Source organism: Artemia sp. Qi Xiang Cuo, chromosome 18 (genome assembly GCF_049724085.1).
Source record: "Artemia sp. Qi Xiang Cuo chromosome 18, ASM4972408v1, whole genome shotgun sequence".
Lineage (NCBI taxonomy): Eukaryota > Metazoa > Arthropoda > Branchiopoda > Anostraca > Artemiidae > Artemia > Artemia sp. Qi Xiang Cuo.
Genome location: NC_142811.1, coordinates 21,483,924 through 21,502,727, shown reverse-complemented (window position 1 = coordinate 21,502,727; position 18,804 = coordinate 21,483,924). Strand labels below are relative to the sequence as shown.

The window sequence follows — 18,804 nt, the reverse complement described above, 5'->3', positions numbered from 1 at the left end:
AATTCAAAATTTTTGCAAAAAAAGAAGTTTAAAAGAACAATTTTGAAAAAAAAACACGTTTTTTTAAATCCTGAACGTTGATAGGTGAGACCACAAAACCCATAAAAATTTCAACTAAGCAATCCGAGTTTTCAAGTTTTTGAACTTTTTTTTTCGGGTTTTGGGTTTTTAAGTTACTACCTAATAGGCACCGAATGGTCGCCAGATTTCAGAAATCAAGTATAATGGGTAGCGTGTGCCTACTATTAGAGGGACTATTCCATGTGAGGCAGAACAGCTGAAGTACACATGACACTCAACGATCTACACCAGGTACTGGAAACTGGACAAACCTTGAAACTCCTGTTAACACAATTGTGTTTGTTTTGTAATAACTTAAAATTTCCTCTTTTTTAATATACATTTTTTTTGCAAAAATTTTACATTTCCAAAGGTACTCGTTTTGCATATCATATTAAAGTTGTTTTTCAAAGCTATAATTTTGAGACACATTTTATGTCTCTATCTTACTTAGGAGCTGAGATATCCTTTTTTAAAGATAGTAAAATTTCCTAAAATTTAAATTTTTTTCGAACTTTACCATTTATAACTAAAAAAAATACACGAGAATTTTTTTAACTATACAAACAAACTAACTTTCAAACAGTTCGTGGTAACGAACTGTAAGTAAGGAGCGACCCGGCTCAATAGTAACCGAAACTCTAAAAAACGGAATTTTGATACCAATAGACATATGAAAGGAATCAGATTTTTATGCTTATTTCAAATATATAAGTTTCATCAAGTTTAGTCTTACCCATCAAAAGTTACGCGCCTGAGAAAATTTGCCTTATTTTCGAAAAAAGGGGGAAACAACCCCTAAAAGTCATGAAACCTTAATGAAAATCACACCATCAGATTCAGCGCATCAGAAAACCCTACTCTAGAAGTTTCATGCTCCTATCTGGAAAAATGTGGAATTTTGTATTTTTTGCCAGAAGAAAGATCACGGACGCGTGTTTATTTGTTTTTATTTTTTTCCAGAGGTGATCGATCCAGCACTCCTAGAATATCGTGAGAGGGCTCATTTGAACGGAAATTAAAAGTTCTAGTGCCCTTTTTAAGTAACCAAAAAATTTGGAGGGCAACTGGGCCCCTTCTCACGCTAATCTTTTTCCCGAAGTCACTCAATCAAAATTTTGAGATAGCCATTTTGTTCAGCATAGTCGAAAATCAATTTAATATGTCTTTGAGGATGACTTATTCCCCCAGAGTTCCCAGGGGAAAGGGGTGTAAGTCATAAACTTTGCCCATTTTTTAAATATAATATTGATTATTGGGAAGTATACAGGCGTTTTCAGGAGGAATTTCTTTCTGGTGGGGGAGGGGGCCGAGTAGGGGTTATTGGGGAGAATCTTTCCATGGAGGATGTTTACTTGGGGGACGGGACATTTCTATGAAGGGGGCGCCAGATTTCCCAGCATTAGTTCAAAAACGATCAGAAATTAAATAAAAAAAAACAAGTTTTTTTTCAATTGAAAGTAATGAGCACCATTAAAACTTAAAACGAACAGAAATGATTACGTATATGAGGGGTTTCACCCCTTAGTTAATCCTTCGCTCTTTACGCTAAAGTTTTTTTAGTACTTTCAAAAGAACTATCTATTCTAATCAACCGGCCTTTGTGATTCAGAGGTTTGTGATTCGAACGAAATTCGAACTTTAGCGTAAAAGGCGATGTATTGACTAGGGGGCGAACTCCCTAATATACGTAAAAAAACATACGAATACAGAAATTCGCTCTTTACGCTAAAGTTTGACTCTGTCTCACAACTTTATTTTTTAAAACAATAAAAAACTTTAGCGTAAAGAGCGAGGCGTTGAGGAGGGGACAGCCCCTTTCATATACGGAATAATTTCTGTTCGTTTTAAGTTTTAATATCGATCCTTACTTTCAGTTAAAAAAAACTTGTTTTTTTTATTTAATATAGTCAAGAATAAATGTTCAAAACTTCAAGTAGTTCTGAAAACATTGGATTGTGGAGTGTGTGTATCTGATATGTATAACCCTTTAGCCTTAGGTCCACTGTTAATTCTAAAATAAAATCCTTTCCTCGAAACAAAATTGTCTTACATAAAAAGGGAGGAAATATAGACATGAAAAAAAAACCTAGCAACCCAACTATCAATTTACTGTTAGGCTAGAAACTAATTTTAACTTGTTATGAAAAGGAGAAAACAGAATTAAATAATTTTACCTGATTCCTCCTTGTGCACTGGCACTGACGTCTGCTCCACACATTAGAAGGAAATGTGCTACCTCTAAATGTCCCTTCCCACAAGCTTCGTGCAAAGGGGTATAGCCTGCATTATCCTTAACAGATGGATCTGTTTCAGGTTTGTTCAGTAGGTAGGCGACTCCCTCCTAAGATCGAAAACTCAATTATAGTACAGAGGAGAAACGAAAAAAGGGTTAAGAATGTGGTGCTGGGTATAAGCCTAGATTAGGGGCTATTGAGAAAGGAACATGTTAAGAAAACAATTCTTACTTTATAATATGCAGAATCATTGTGGTTGATATTTTGGCTGCAATTCCTCTATTGATTACCCTCACCCCACGCCTAATGTGCAAATATATAGCCTAAATTATGTATTTCCCCTTTATTTTGCCATGCGCGACTCTTGTTTCAACCAGTGTACCCGCAAATTGAATTAACGGTGACAAGATCAAGAAACGGAAAAACACGGGAAATATGTAATTTGGGCAGTAGGCCTATATTTGCACATTAATGGTGGAGTTTGTTGGATGAAGCATAGTGGAGCTGCAGTCCAAATGGGCTAGCTACAATTATTGTGCTTGTTATGAAGAAACAATTGTTCTCTTAGCACGTTCCTTCTCAATAGCCCCCAATTCAGGCTTAGACCCGGGTCTGGACTTCACAGTCCCTACCAGTAGTGCTGATTTTCGTTTCTTGGCCCTTCAGCCAAGGAGTGCAGTGAGACAGTAGGGTGACAGCCATCCTTATCTTTCACACACCTTTTTCGCGCGCAAAAAAATATATTAATTTGATGTCCCAAATATAAAAACAAAATTGACCACACTGCAGAGAAAGTTGTCGATCTCAGCATTTTTCTGATTACCGCCAAATCATAATTTAATTCTCGTGTTTAGTTATTGAACATTCATTTTTTATGTTAAGTTTTATATTGAATATTTGATTTTCAGAATTTTTTATATTTGATCCAAAAGTGTTACGTGTTTTGCATGCTGTAGGTTATCAACATAATTGTTTTAATAAATCCAGACATGACCTAGACCTTTTTTTAAAGATATTTAAAGATATGATGTACCTTTTTCAAATTGCGATTATTCTGTGATAGTATAGGGAATAGTCCAAAACGATTAAATGTCATTAACTAAAAATTTCAACTTCACAGCATGACAGTTTTACAGGGAAGTAATTTGTTTCTGAAAAAAATCCTGTAAGTTTTACAGGGAAGAGGGTGAGAAAAGAGGATTTCCAGGCATTATCTGAAAAATGGTCAGAAATTAAAATTAAAAGAAAAATTCAACTGAGACTCAGGAGCAACATGAAAGCTCAGAACAAACAGAAATCATTCCGTATATGAAGGGGGCTCCCCTAAGACTTAGGCATAAAGAGCGACAGTTAAGGCAGGGGCAGCCCCCCCCCCCTGATATACAGAATAATTTCTATTCTTTCCTCCTTACTTTCATTAAAAAAAACTTGCTTTTCTTATTTGATAAAAATGAATTCGGTTTCATAAAATATAAATGCTTACCAAATATCCAACTCTTGCAACTTTGTGAAGTAAAGTTTCTCCAATACTTTTATTAAGGCCAAAATCTTTCAGCTTAGCACCTACATCCAAAGGAGGAGGGGAAACGGCTGCAAAGGGAACAGGTACTGGAGTAACCTAAAAGTACAAATAATTATAATAATAATAGATTTGAAAAAATAACTTTAATGGGAAAAACATTATCTTCATTTGGTATATCCAGGCATTTCACTATAATAATCAAGAAGACTGGAAAGAACTATAAAAAATAACATGAATTTTTAACATATACTGATATTAAGTACTAGAAATTATAGCAAATGAATATTCAAAAATATATTTAACAGTAAGTTTTCTCTTTTAAGTTTATGTTTTCTGACTTTGGAAGGTTTACAGTTGGGGGGAAGGGGTACTAGTAAAACCCTTGTTTGTAATAATTCTCGTTAGTCTAACGTTTTACTTTAGGATTCATTTTAATTCCTAATTATTTAACAGTTAATTTATGCATCTATATAAGTATCAGTTATCTTTATGTCGAGACATTGCAGTAATGCAGATACACCCTTTTGAGCCCATGCATGTACATAGTATTTTGATTTGGTTCAACAGCCACTCGTAATTCCCTGATTTAATCCAACATTTCCTGAAATTATCAGCTTGATACCATTAAGCGTTCCTGAAATATTCTAGATAAGTCTTTATGATAGCCTGGATGTGCTTGAGCTCTTAGTATATAGCTCAATAATAGTAGTAGCAGTATTAGTATCAGCAATCACAGACAAAAGCTGTTACATACGCAGTCAAAAGTAGTTGCAGTTGCATTGGAAAAGTATTCGCAGTCAAAAACAGCTGCAGTCTAAGTCACAGTTCCAAGCAGTGTCACTGTCACAGTGGCGGGTAGTTTCATCCCAAATGGGAATAGTAGTAGCCCAGATAGTTTCACTTTAATACACTAAGCTATACCTAGAATAATGCAGATACGTCCTCTAGATAACCTGGATGCGCACAGCGTATTTTGATTTAGCGCAACATCAAATTTTCTCTAGCATATGGATTTAGTCCAACATCAACATGTCAAATTTTGAGTCAGTAACAAGAATACAAAACATGATTGATTCTTTGGTAAGACATTTGAGTCAGTGAAAAGAACAAAATTTGCATTTAAATGTCGATTTATCTGGAATAAAATATATTATAAATCAAACGAAAATAGATAAATGAAAATAAAAAAATTAACAATATTAATCCATATATACATAGTAAATACGAAATTAAAATGTTGTTCTTATGAGTTGATTAAATAAAAAGAATAAGTTTTTTCAATGCAAAGTAAGGAGTAACATTGAAACTTAAAACGAACAGAAATTATTACGTATATGAGGGGGCTCTAATTGAATCTTTTAAAACAAGGTTCATAGAGACAAGCATCTCCAAGAGGCTAAGAACAGAGGTAGTGACATTCAATACCTCAACTAGTATCAGGGAATATGCCAACAAAATTTGTAGATCCGTATGCTTACAATTAGAGAAAGGCGGAAATAACGAGACATTACAGAAAGTACAACTACATACTTTTACCCAAGGGTTACCAGAAAAGTTATTAAGACTGATATTATCACGGAAACCTGAAAATTTAGAGCAGGCTATAATACTAGTAGAAACAGGTAAAAATTGACGAGGCTATGAAAAAGTTTGATCAGATGTCAATAAATAACACAGGAGCCCAAGAAAGTATAAAATATGAAAGGGGACAGAAGCAGGTGAACTTTGAGGAGCCAAATCGTGAACCAAAAAGGCGCGACGGAGGCCGAGGGTTGCTGTCTAGGGAAATAGCTAACAGATTCCACAACCTTTAGAGGTTAGCAGCGAATAACTATTAAAAATATGGGCACCCTCCCCCACCAACGAGAGATAGTTGGGGAACCAATAATGACAGATCAAAAATATTTAGAAGTAACCAGAAGCAAACAAACAATTTAGTAGGGAATTCAATTGTTATTATTGTAGCAAACGAAACCACTATTCAGCAGATTGCTGGCATAGACTACACATAGAAGATCAAACGTACAAGACAAGACACCAGTTTAAGAACACAGAGGGGCAGAAATTTAGGAAGGCAGGGAACAAATAATACTTGGCAAACACCCAATAATATTCCTGAATTTAGGCCCAGAAGGCAAACGGTTAACAGTTCGCCCCCTCGTCAACACTACGCTGAAGTTCGAATTTTGTTCCAATTCTTTAAGAATGACCTATGAATCACAAAGGGTGTTTAATTAGAATAAATAGCTCTTTTGAAAGTAGGGGTAAGTGGTACATACTGAGCATAGGTACACACTGAGTCACTAAGCTTAACTGCCATCTACTGAGTTGAAAAAGGACCCCCAAGCCATGTGACATAGCTTACAAGATGGCCGACTTTTTGTCCACTTTTGAAGGTATGTTTCCATCTTCGTTTTTCACCAGCTCTCTCTAACCTTTTTGTTATACCATAGGAAAAATACTTCTTGTATGCACTTCTTCATCTTTCTCTGCTATGGTTTATCCTAGAAGGTTGTTTTTACTTTGTTTGAATCTTTATTTATCAGAGAGCATAAGCAGTGCCATCTTTTACCGATTCTTAAAACCAGCTTCAGGCAGTTTCATCACTTTTAAAGAACAGATGGCCTGTGGTACATACTGAGCCACTCAGAAGCTGTACATACTGGGTCAGTGGCTCACTACGTACCATAGGATTTTTCACTCAAGTTTCTTCTAAAAACTGATTTGCTAATCAAAGTACTTTTGTTCTAGGAACTGAACTACAACCAGAAAGAAGTCTCAAAATGCCAAGACTCCCAGGGAGCCAGATAGAACAGTACAGACAGGATGCAGCAGAACAGCAGGCTGAATCTGAAGGGAATACTAGACTAGCTTTGAATAAGGTCTGTGAAGGTCTCAGTGTCCGAAAGGCTAGAAGTATGTTAGACATTCCCAGAGCAACGTTTCAGCAGCAGTACAACAAATACAAGAATTTCAGTGATGACCAAAAGGTCTCAGCCAGTCTTGCCAGAAAGCATGGATTTGTCACCGTGTTTTCTCCCAATGAAGAAGCTGCTTTGGTCACTTACTTAATCACCACTTCGAACATGTGTTACGGGCTTACTGAAATAGAGGCCAGAAAACTGGCGTATACCCTCACCAGAAAACTGGCACATACCCTCATCTTCCATCGCCTTCAGTCCAGAACAGGTGAGACCTTTTGCTAAAGCTGCTCCTAGGAAGCAGTCTCTAAGAGGTAGGAAGCAAGGCTCCTCCAAAATCTTTACTGATACGCCTGTAAAGCAACAAATCAAAGCAGAAGAAGTAGCAAGAGCCATCAGAAAGGGGAAAACTGCAAAGCCAAAGCCAAGAGGATTGCAAAAGAAAGCAGCACAGCAGGTTTTACAGTTTGACAAGGACAGTGACCATGATGACAGTGATGATTCATTACTTCACATTGGACAGGAGAAAGAAGACGAGCTATGTCCAGAGGACAGAATGTTTGACACAATTATAGTTGGTGATTTTGTGAAAAATTTATATGAAGGCGAATACTTCCCTGGAGTGGTTCAGGTAAAAAACAAAGACTGCCCAAGTTAGTATGCTAAGCATGGCGGGAGTGAATAGGTGGGAGTGGCCCAAAAAAGAAGACGCCATTGTGCATCCCCATGAAGATATTCTGAAGATTTCAATCCCCCGATCCCAGCAACAGGGACAGCTTCAAGGGCATCTTTTTTTTTTACTTTTGAGGATTGGTAAACATCTGTAGTTTCCATTTCTTGCCAAACGTTTTTTTTTTATAGCATACCATTTTAGTTTTCTTACTTTTCTAGCACTTTAACATTATAAACAAATGACTGTCATCTGTTTCATTTTTAGAAGTTTTGTTTACCTTTGTACCGTTTTAACACAATAAACAAATGATTTTTTTTTGTGAAAGTCTTCAAGCGGCCCAGTATGTACCATAGGATTGCTAACTATGCACCAGCCCTGGTCCATACTGGGCCAGGTGGTAAACAGTGATCCACTGAGATTTTTCCCTAGATGTAGCAGTATTAAAATCTGCAAAAATTATAAAAAAAAAACCTCTCGTTATGTGCTATGTTATGATGCAAGAGAAGTAACAATACACCCAACGGGTAGCGAGAAAATCCACTTTTCAAAAATCAGGCTCAGTATGGACCAATCTCCCCTACTAAAAAAGCTTCAGCGTAAAGACCGAGGTATTGACGAGGGGGCGAACCCCCTCATATAAGTAATAATTTCTGTTCGTTTTGAGTTTTAATGTTGCTCCTTATTTTCAGTTGAAAAGTTTTTTTTGTTTTTTTTTTATTTCGGATCTCTGGGAAATCCGGCACCCGCTTCCCCCATGGAAAGATCCTCCCAAATAACCCCCTCCATCACCAGAAAAAAAAATCTCCCCTGAAAACGTCCATATACTTCCCAATAACCACTACTATATGTAAACAATGGTAAAAATTCATAACTTGCAGCCTTTCCCCTGGCGAATGTGGGGAATTAAGTCATCCGCAAAAGCATAATTATTAGATTTTTCGAATATACTGAACAAAATGGCTATCTCAAAATTTTGATCGGGTGACTTTGGGAAAAAATGAGCCTGGTAGGGGGCCTAGTTGCCCTCCAGTTTTTTGGTCACTTAAAAGGGGCACTAGAACTTTTAATTTCCGTTCGAACGAGCCCTCTCACGATATTCTAGGACCACTGGGTCAACACGATCACCCCTAAAAAAAAACAAAAAAAAACACGCATCCATGATCTTTCTTCTGGCAAAAAAAAAATATACAAAATTCCACATTTTTGTAGAGAGGAGCTTGAAACTTCTACAGTAAGGTTCTGATACGCTGAGTTTAATGGTGTGCTTTTCATTAAGATTCTATGACATTTAGAGGGTGATTCCCCTCGAAAATAAGGCAAATTTTCTCAGGCTCGTAAATTTTGAAGGGTAAAATTAAACTTGATGAGTTATATATTTGAACTCAGCATAAAAATCCGATTCTTTTGATGTATCTATTCATATCAAAATTCCGTTTCTTAGAGTTTCGGTTACTATTGAGCCAGGTCGCTCCATACTTACAACAGTTCGTTACCACGAACACGATTTTCGCTTTTCTTACTACCAAACAAGTAATCAATTAATTCATGAAAATTAATTAATATAAGAACATAATTCATTATTACAATATTAGTTACCGTACTTAAAAATAATAACAGGTCATTGCAGCACACGGCTGTATTAGGTTAACTGATACCCTAGAATGGACACATGAATAACGCTCAACATAATACATAAAGAATTAGACAGCTAAAACTTCTCTTTCTCTGTAGTCTGTTCATTTTTGTTAGCAAAGTTTTCTTTTAAATGAAATAAAATCTCTTATCTATTAACTAATTTCTCTGCCTTTTCCCAAAAATAAGTAAAATTTCAGATTAGCTTCAGTACAGGCGGATCTGAAATCTCTGTAAGTTGCGCAAAAAGAAAATGTACTTTAAAATAAATAATTCAATGGTCAAAAGCCAAGTATTTGCTTAAGATGAGCAAGCTTAGAGGATCCTCAATCTGGCTCATCTGTCTGCCAAGCCCGTCCCCGGGGAGAGGGGGGGGGGTTTGGGGGTTGACCCCTCGAAATGTTTGTCGGACTCGTAAAAAAGTAAAAAAATTAATATAAACAAATTTTGAGGCTTTTTTTTATGTTTTTTTGCAAAACCCTCCTGGAAAATTTTTTTGTAACCCCCCCCCCCCCAGAAAAAAAAATCCTGGATACGGCCCTGCTGTCTGCAAAAAATTATCTTCCAGCTAAGTAATCATTTTAAACATATCTTGCTGCAAATCATGTTTCATCTTCTTTTGTATTATTATTATCATTTCTTGCTAAATACCACAACCTATGTATCTATTACATTACTTTAGCTTTTGACTTTAACATATCATATTACTTTAACACTTCAACATATTATATTACTTTAACACCTTGACTAAGGGGCTTTTCCAAAGACAGGCTGGACTGTAAATTCAAAACTAGATTTCAAAATGGGACAATAATCCAGATCCTGTTCAACTGGCAATCGGGGGCGCCAGTTACGGAGGCAGAGGGGATTTACACCCCTGTATTTGAAAAAGTACCCTTTTTGGCAATGTCATTAGCAAAAACGAAATTCATCATATCATCATATCAAATCCATCATAGATTTCAGAAAGAACTTTTGTGTACCTTCATTGAAAAGAAAGCCCCCCCCCCTATATATTTGCTGCATTCGTCCCTGCACTGTGAATTCAATAATCTTTGTGATCTTTGGTTTTAGGTTTTGCCAGTTTATAGATATATAAGGGTTGTGATTCCAGGGTTTGCAATGAGACAATCCAAATTTATAAAACTGTGTTCTGCTGATAATTCAGAACCTTCCTTGATGTTATTTACTGATAGAAAATGTGTTGAAAGAGAAAGGCTTTATAAAATGGAAGTAGAAAAACATAAAGAAGGTATGCGAAAATTGTGTTAGCTGCTAGCTCAAAGTCTAAAACACTTCTAATAATACCATACCAATCAATACTGACAGAATAAAGCTTCAACATTTGGAGAGCACTGTTAAAAAGGTTATCATTTCTGACCAATTTAGCTCACACTTTTTGCTTTTAAGAAATGAGCCAGAATCTTCTTTCTCAAATTCATGTTCTACACAAAATAAAAAAAAATGTATTATTAATACAAGTTGAATTCAATGAGCCCAATTGAAAGTGCTTGCAAAACACACATAAAAATAAATAGCAAAAAGACGAATTACCAGAGATCTCTTTTCTTCTTTTAAATCCTTATTAATGCGTTTCCTCTTCTTCTTCTTCAAATAGTCAAATCCAGAGGGACCAGAACCGAATTTCTTCTTTAACCTCTTCAACTTAACATCTCTTTTCAGGTAAGCATTAGTAATCTTAATTTTCAATCCTTGTCCTGGAATACTTTTAGGCACACTAATCAGCTTAGATGGTATTCTCATACTCTTCTTAAAGTCTAACAATTCTCCTTCCCAACCTGGGTAAAAGGAATCACCCTTTTCCTCTTTTTCTTCCATTTGCTCATCTGTTTTTCTTTTAGGTGGTTTTTTAGTTTTGATACGAGCTGTTAGTGGTAATTCTTCATCAACGGAAGCAGGCGATTTTGGAGTTAAATCTTCCGACTCACATGTTGGAGGATCCAACTCCTTAGTTTCTATTCTTTTAACACGTTTAATTCCAGTATGACAGAGTTCACTACAAAAGTTTTCCAAACTATGAGAAAACATATCATCCCACACGTCTAGTTTTACTTCAAGAGGAGTCACTTCAAGAGGAGTTTCCCTTTCAACAGGAGACTCACTAAAAGACGGCAAAGGTATTTCATTCTGCAAAGGTATTGGGGTTTCACTCGGAGCTGGAGGGGATGAAGGAGGAGACACATACTTTTTATTCACAACTATCTCAATTGGGAACTCATTGCCATATAACTCTGATTCAGAAGCAACTAAAAGTTCCGGGACTTTTTTCTTGATCTTCTTTGGCTTCTTTTTAACGAGCAATTCAGGTAAACTATCATCCTTTGACACAGTTGATAAGTTACAAGGTATGCATGGAATGGCAGAAATAGAGGGTTGGGCTGTTTCAAAACAAGAAGATGTTCCTATATCACTCTGAACCTGCTTTAACTCCGCCTTTGTTTTAAACTTGTATGGAGCAGGCTGAGGAGTTTGTACTTTAAATTCAAATTCTGGTTGGGGTGAGCCAATTATCCTTGGAGTTAGGCTAAGCAAACCCAAAGCCGCCTGAGCAACAGGAGTACTAGGCATAGCCATTGCAGACAGATTAAACGATTTCCGTCCTCTCCTTCTTTTATTAGGACTTTTGTTGAGGTTTTCAGGTTTTCTTGGCCTACCCCGTGCCACAGGGCCAAGCGTTTTTCTTATCTCTTTAATTTTCACTGAAGCCTTTCCAACACTGTTGCTGTGAGCTGGAACTGGTGTTTTAAGCTCGGGTTCTGGTGGTTTTATACTAAGCACTATTTTCATTGGGACTGTGGAATTTTGTGAATGTGCCTTAACAGCCTGATGCTTCAAATGACCCATGATTGCATATGAATACATTTTTTTATGATTCTCAAAAGAATCATTACTAAGAGGGACACAACATCTTTTCTTGCATGGAAATGGGGGGATCCTTCCATTCTCATTGGTCACAAAACGATAACTATCACTGGGAGACAGGGGCCTTTCACTATTTTTAATAATAGGTCTTTTGTGACATTTTCTTTGGGTGGCAACACAAGCTAGATTCCAAGGTTTTTCCGGATCGCATGGCTCGGGAGTTAGAGATATGGAGCCAGGTATTTCTTCTTTTGGCGACTCTAAACCTTTCTGCATAGACAGATTAAGGAGAGCTGGTGCTATAGCTGAGTCCTTTGTAAAATTCTTTGGACCATTTGGAGTGTGATTTTCTGAAACTTCAGCAGACTTTTGAATACAAGGAAACTTAGAATCTCGAATTGAGCCACCGACTTTCTCTACTCTTTCTTCCACGAACTCCCCCTCCACTTCATTTTGAAGGACCATATTTGGGTAAAGCTGTACAAAGCTTTTTGGTGCCGTTTTGATCTGTGGCTCTTGTTTCACTTGAGGATTCTCCTTAATATATATAGGGATAGACCCTTCTGAAGGTATACTATTTCCATCTTCAGCAAAGCTTAGGTCTAATTGTTCAGAAAACTGCATTGGTGGCTCAGTTATCATGAGCTTTGGTTTTTTGAGTTTTTTCATCAGAGATGAACCATCAGAATAAGATGTAAATTCTTTACTTAAATCTAAGCTTCTTATTGAAGATTGAGGTTCAACATCCTCGTTCACACTAATCTCAGAGCTTTTATGATGCTTGTTCTCAGAAAATCTAGTTCCATCTGAAAAGTACATGTGAGTTTCTGGCTCCCTTTTTGGCTCCTTCTGATACTGTCTGAAATATGAAGAATCTTGAAAAGTGGATGGTATTCTGCTCTGATTGGCTAACTGGGAGGCAGCTGGCTGTTGAACAGATTCTGTTTTAGGCTCCATAAACGATTCTTTGCTAATTTGAGTTGGAATTTGCCTTGGGTAAGCTAAATTTGCTCGTGACCCAGGATAAGCAAGAAGACTGTCACTCTGTTGCTGAAGGCTGGCTAAAGGAGTGGACACTTGCGGACTTAAGGACTGATTTTTCCCCTGGTGCATACTTGAAAGGTATGTAGATGATTGCTTTGATGATTCAGGTACTTTAAAAGTGTCTTGGCCATACACTACAGCGTTTTTAAGTCCAAAATGGCTTTGTATATTATTTTGTATTCCTTCTTCTTTAACGGAAGTTGGTAATCTATTTGAAACTTTTGGGGCGGGGCTAGGAGAAGCAAACATTTCCACTTCCATCTTGTTATAAAGTTTCTTTTCAAAATTCAAGCTATTTGGAGCAGCGTTGGTTTCATTAGACTTTCCCTGATCCTGTGACAGTCTCTTATGAAGTATTAGATTGTCATAAGTTTTACTTTGGTCATTTTTACTATTAACAATTGTTTGGTTTAAAGAATTTGGTTGAGATGTAAAATTGGCCTGGTACTGATTACGTTCTTGGGTTGTATTTTGAGCTTGACTCAGTTTTACAACATTGTCATAAGTTGTTCTTTGGTCTTGATTGAACTGACTTAAACTATGACTAGTGACAGCATTGGAGTAAAGTGGCTTTTCAACACTGCTTTGGCTAACAACTTTATAGTTAGGGGGCTGATAATTACTAACACCTCGATTCCTTTCCAACTTGAATTGGTTAATTACAGCATCAACAGATACTTTCGGCTGTTGAGGTTTTCCTTGCCTTGCTGTTGGGATTTCACTTTGACGGACGTCTTGACGCACTTGATAATGAGCCTGCGTGTTATTCACAGTAGCATACACAGGATCAGCCTCATGCATATGACTCAAAGAATCATCAGGATTGCTTGACTGAAGCCATTTTTGAATTTGTTGGATTTTACTCATATCACTCATTTGTGGCAATTCACTTTTCTGTCGATCATAATTTTCGGTCGATACGCTTCTCACTGGCCTTTGCTGGTTCTGCCTAAATGAATTGAAATTAGGCAACTGGTTTGATATAGATGCAGAGTCAAAGTTTCTGCTAGGATTTAAAGCCTGTGTTGCAGATTCTAATCTTGAAGCATATTGCTCATTTAGAAAATGATCACTTCGGGGTCTTTGATATTGTGCCTGGGTATATTGCTGGGTCTGTTTTGGCTGCCCATAAGTTCGTATGTTGTCATAAGAGTGTATATTTTGATATTTATTGGGTACTTTTGGCTGTTGTGCGATTTGCTGCTGTGCATTCTCAGTTCTCCTAACATTATTATATTCATAACCATTTCTCACATGCTGCTTATTGACACTTGCAATTGGATCAGGCTGATGCGTAACTGTTTGATATCTCTCACTATTTCCATATGTTGCGATATGATTGTAACCATTAGGCATATTTCCCCCATAATTCTGAACTGGTTGCTCACGATTTTGTTTCCAAGAACTTTGACTTTTTACAAAATTACTATCAAAAGAGCTGGTTTGGTTATCTTGAAAACGAAGGTCGTTTGGATTCACAGATGCAGACTCAGAAGCCTGGTTGAAGCCACTGGAGTTCAGATCACCCAAAACTTGCAAAAGTTGCCAATCACTGTCAAGAAACTGACTCAAGTGGGCATCCATCCTAAAAAAAAAAATTAATAAATTTTGGCTCAAATATATAATATTCATAGAAAAGAGCAATCAAATTAAGAGGATTACCAATTTAAGCAAATCTCAACACATCCCTGTATGCAATTTAGCTTTTGCTCTTGATTGCTAATTTTATATTGACAAATATACTAATTACTAATTTATACTAATTTCAAACAGACTCTAAAAACAATCCCTAGATTGTGAAAACTGCAGCTTAGCCTGGAACAACTTTTCTGTTGAATCTCTTTTCAACTAGAAAAGAGTTTCACAAGCGTGCATAAAGCTTAAGATGAAACACAATGTAACACTTTTTAAATTAAATACATTTTTTTGTATGACCAAAGAGCATTTAAGTGAAATATTTAGCGCATAGTCCCGCATAAATTAACAGAAAAAAAATATGCATATTTCACAAATGGAATTCAGACTGCCCTAAAATTATAAAGTAAGAATATTTTCTATAGAAGGTGAGTGATGCTGAAAAGACGCAATTTTGGTACAAGGCATCTAGATCTCCAGCAATGCTAATTATTGAGGGGAACACTCTCGCCTTTACTTGCTGAAATCTTCTGATGCTTCTTTGAAAAGAAGCATAAAGAAATCTTCTTATGCTTCTTTGAAAAGAAGCATAAAGAAATCTTCTTATGCTTCTTTGAAACAGATGCCTTCAAGTAATAGTCCATTAAGGCCTATTATTTTTGCCACAAAAGGTAGGGATGTATTCAGTCATATCATTGAATCAGTTTGCATTGTAATACATTCAAATTTAGAATCTTAAATGTTAGCAGTAGCTGTAGATGACTGTTGCTCGGTTGTATCTCTAAAGCACTACATTTTATCAGTAGATGTTCTGCAGATGTAGATGTAGAACGTTAGCTGTAGATGGCTGTTGCTAGGTTGTATCTCAGAAGCACTACATTTTATCAGTAGATGTTCTGCAGATGTAGAACGTTAGCTGTAGATGGCTGTTGCTAGGTTGTATCTCAGAAGCACTACATTTTATCAGTAGATGTTCTGCAGATGTAGAACGTTAGCTGTAGATGACTGTTGCTCGGTTGTATCTCTAAAGCACTACATTTTATCAGTAGATGTTCTGCAGATGTAGAACGTTAGCTGTAGATGGCTGTTGCTAGGTTGTATCTCAGAAGCATTACATTTTATCAGTAGATGTTCTGCAGATGTAGATGTAGAACGTTAGCTGTAGATGGCTGTTGCTAGGTTGTATCTCTGAAGCACTACATTTTATCTGTAGATGGTCTGTAGATGTAAAATTTTAGCTGTAGATGGCTGTTGCTAGGTTGTATCTGTGAAGCAATACATTTTAGCAGTAGATGGTCTAGTGTCACATCTTTTTTTTCCTTTTTTTTTGCAAAATATGCAACGAGATAACTATGGGACACTTCCAGATATTGAGGGGAACTATAAGTGATAACTCCCCCAATACTTTCAGCTGGCGACTCCTTAAGTGAATAAATTGCTTCCCCAGCATAATTCATTTTGATTTAAAAAACAGAAGTCAAAATAACCGTAGAAGTCAATGTGAAAATATTTTTATAATCTGTTTTAGTATTTGTTAAGGTTTTATATTTAACCCTGAGATGGTAGTGAACACCCAAAAGGGGTATACATACAACCAGGGGTGAATCTCTAGCATTTTTATTGGGGGGGGGGGGGGGGCAAAAGGGGTCCATATTCGGATAGTCAAACGGCATGGGTATTTATAATAATTTTTTTCTTCACATTATTGGGGGGGGGGGCAACTGCCCCCCTTGCCACCCCCAAACGACACCTCTGCATACAACCAAAGAGGTAACAGAGAGAGAAAATGAAAAGAGCTCAGGATTAAAATACACATTGTGCTGAGACCAATTAGTTCATAAGCAACGGCGTTTGGCCATCTTTTTCTTAAAACGCAACCAAGATACTTCCTTATCAACTTCACAAAAGCTGTGAGTACAACAGCACTACTTAACATTTCTTTATGATAGAAAAGAGTTGTCGAAATCCATGATAAGGCTAATAAAACCTAGACCAGTGAATCATTGTCAGCATGTTTGAAAATCAAATTACCGCAAAAGATACTGATTCGAACACAAGACATCTAGTTGGATGTCATGTAAAGTTTTGAGGACCATATTAAAATCCGTTAAGCAAAAATATTCTGCAAGAAAAGGCTGCTATCCATCAAGATACATCGAGATGGTCATCGCTATGGACCTTTATCTTAACAAAACCTTATTTTTTTCTGATTTTGAAAAATATTGTTACAACATTGACTAAAGTACTGAAGTAATGCTATCTGCTAGGACAACATGCAAATGAAGGGTAGTGTAATGGTAGTTGGTTGTTTATAGAGGTTGGCTATCTCTTTTAATAAGCGATAAAGTGTTTAATCGGATGGCGCTATCTGAAACTCCAGTTTGGGCGATGGTTAAAAACACTATTATATATCTAACTAAAAAAAAGTTTAAGATTTCTGGTGACAACAGTTTTCGGTAATATGTGTATCCTAAGTTTTTTTTTGTCTTTTTTTTTTAGAAACTATACATGGCTCAAAAAAATGGAAGTTTAAGCACTCCGTGCTAGAAACAATTATTTTCTATCTTCAAATACAACGCAAACGTGGAAAGAGTGTTTTGCTGATATGATGCAGTGCACTCATGGAAGAAATCGATGGTGAGAAAAGATTATGGAATCAGTCTTACGTTAACAGTTTAACTACAGGCTGGCTTGCAGAGAGCTTAATAATTAGGTAGAAGGAAAAAAGAGTTCCCAAGCAATTGAACCCTCATGCAACTTAATCTCTGTTTAACTCAACCCCATTCAACTAAACATCCATGGAAGTCAAACCTCAGTCAACTCAAAACCACATTTAATTCAATCTCCATTTAACTCAACCTCGGTTCAACTCGACCCCCCCCCCCATGCAATTCAGACCTCACATAAATCAACCCCCATGCAAACCATCACAACTTAAACTCAACCTAATTTGACTTAACTCACATAGGAGTTGCATGATGTTTAAGTTAAATGAGGGTTGAATTGTACGGGGTTGAATGGGATTTGGGTTGCATAGGGTTAACATAAATGAGTTTAACTGCACTGGGGTTACATTAAATGGTTTAAGTTGAATGGGGTTCAGTTAAATGGGAGTTTAGTAACACGCCCACTGCAATGATCACAGCATATAAATTATAGGCAGTATGATCTTTCCCTATCTCACCCATTATAAAAACCCGGACTAAGGTACGATTGCTCCAGAGAACGTAATAACATAAGCAACATTAGATCTTTTCTCTGGCAGACAAGTCAGATTTCTCTTGAACGCAAAACTTGGCTCCAACGTTGGAACACTAAATTTTGAAGAAACTAATTTTAAATTAATTTATTCCAATATATATATATGAAAAACGGTAATTAGTAGTGCAATGATATTATTAGATGTTTTTAGGAATTAAAAGTAGGTTTCGAAGTCTCAAGTTGGCTTCAAAGGCATTTTGAGAAAGTTTCTGGCAAAATTTGTGTTCCAGGGTAATTGGACCGCTGATGGCAGATCAAATGAGAGGAGCTGTTTGTACGCGCTAATGCAAGAAGAAGTGGGAGGAGCTGTATGTTCGCACCGAGAATGAAGAGCCAGAAATTATCTGCGGTAAACTTACTACTATATCTTTATACTGTGGCAATGATAGACAATAATGAAATCTCCCCAAAAAAATACTACGTACAGGGTACTTTTGCTAAAGCAAGTTCCACGTAATTATTTTCGAAGTATAAAGTATTTTGCACGTTTTTTTACATTCATATTTACACGCCCATCCAAGATCTACACCCAATACTTTTATTCTTTGTCTACCCAGTGGCACAGTCAATTGCTGGCAATTTTCAACGAGAAAAAAAAACTACATAAAAGGAACAGACATCAAATAATTATTATTTCTTAAATTATATTTCTTTCTCAATGAAAAAAATTATTTGTTAATAATCCTTTCACTTCACCTGTTAATTTAAATACACACTTTCAGCACTATTTATTATATACAAATGACTATTTTTTTCATATACTTTATATATTTTATACTTTATACTTTATATATTTTTTTTATATATTTATATATTTATATATTTTTTTATATATTATTTTATATACAAAGCACTATTTTTTATATACAAATAAGGTTGTGACACCTTATTTCAAAAGCAACTAGAACTGGCAAGGTGTAACTAGACTGTCATCAG

General features: G+C 36.3%; 1 protein-coding gene across 4 annotated transcripts in view; it reads right to left on the bottom strand.

Moving 5' to 3' along the window:
• Window positions 1-18,804, bottom strand: part of LOC148941319 (uncharacterized) — a 76,382-nt gene that overhangs the window by 8,541 nt on the left and 49,037 nt on the right. For all 4 annotated transcript variants that reach the window (XM_089103849.1, XM_089103852.1, XM_089103850.1 and 1 more), the window contains exons 2-4: window positions 10,600-14,557; window positions 3,781-3,915; window positions 2,238-2,404 (exon numbers count right to left, since the gene is read on the bottom strand). In XM_089103849.1, coding sequence (XP_088959975.1) covers window positions 2,238-2,404; window positions 3,781-3,915; window positions 10,600-14,556 — 4,259 coding nt within the window. In that variant the 5' untranslated portion in view covers window position 14,557. The remainder of the gene's footprint in view (window positions 1-2,237; window positions 2,405-3,780; window positions 3,916-10,599; window positions 14,558-18,804) is intronic.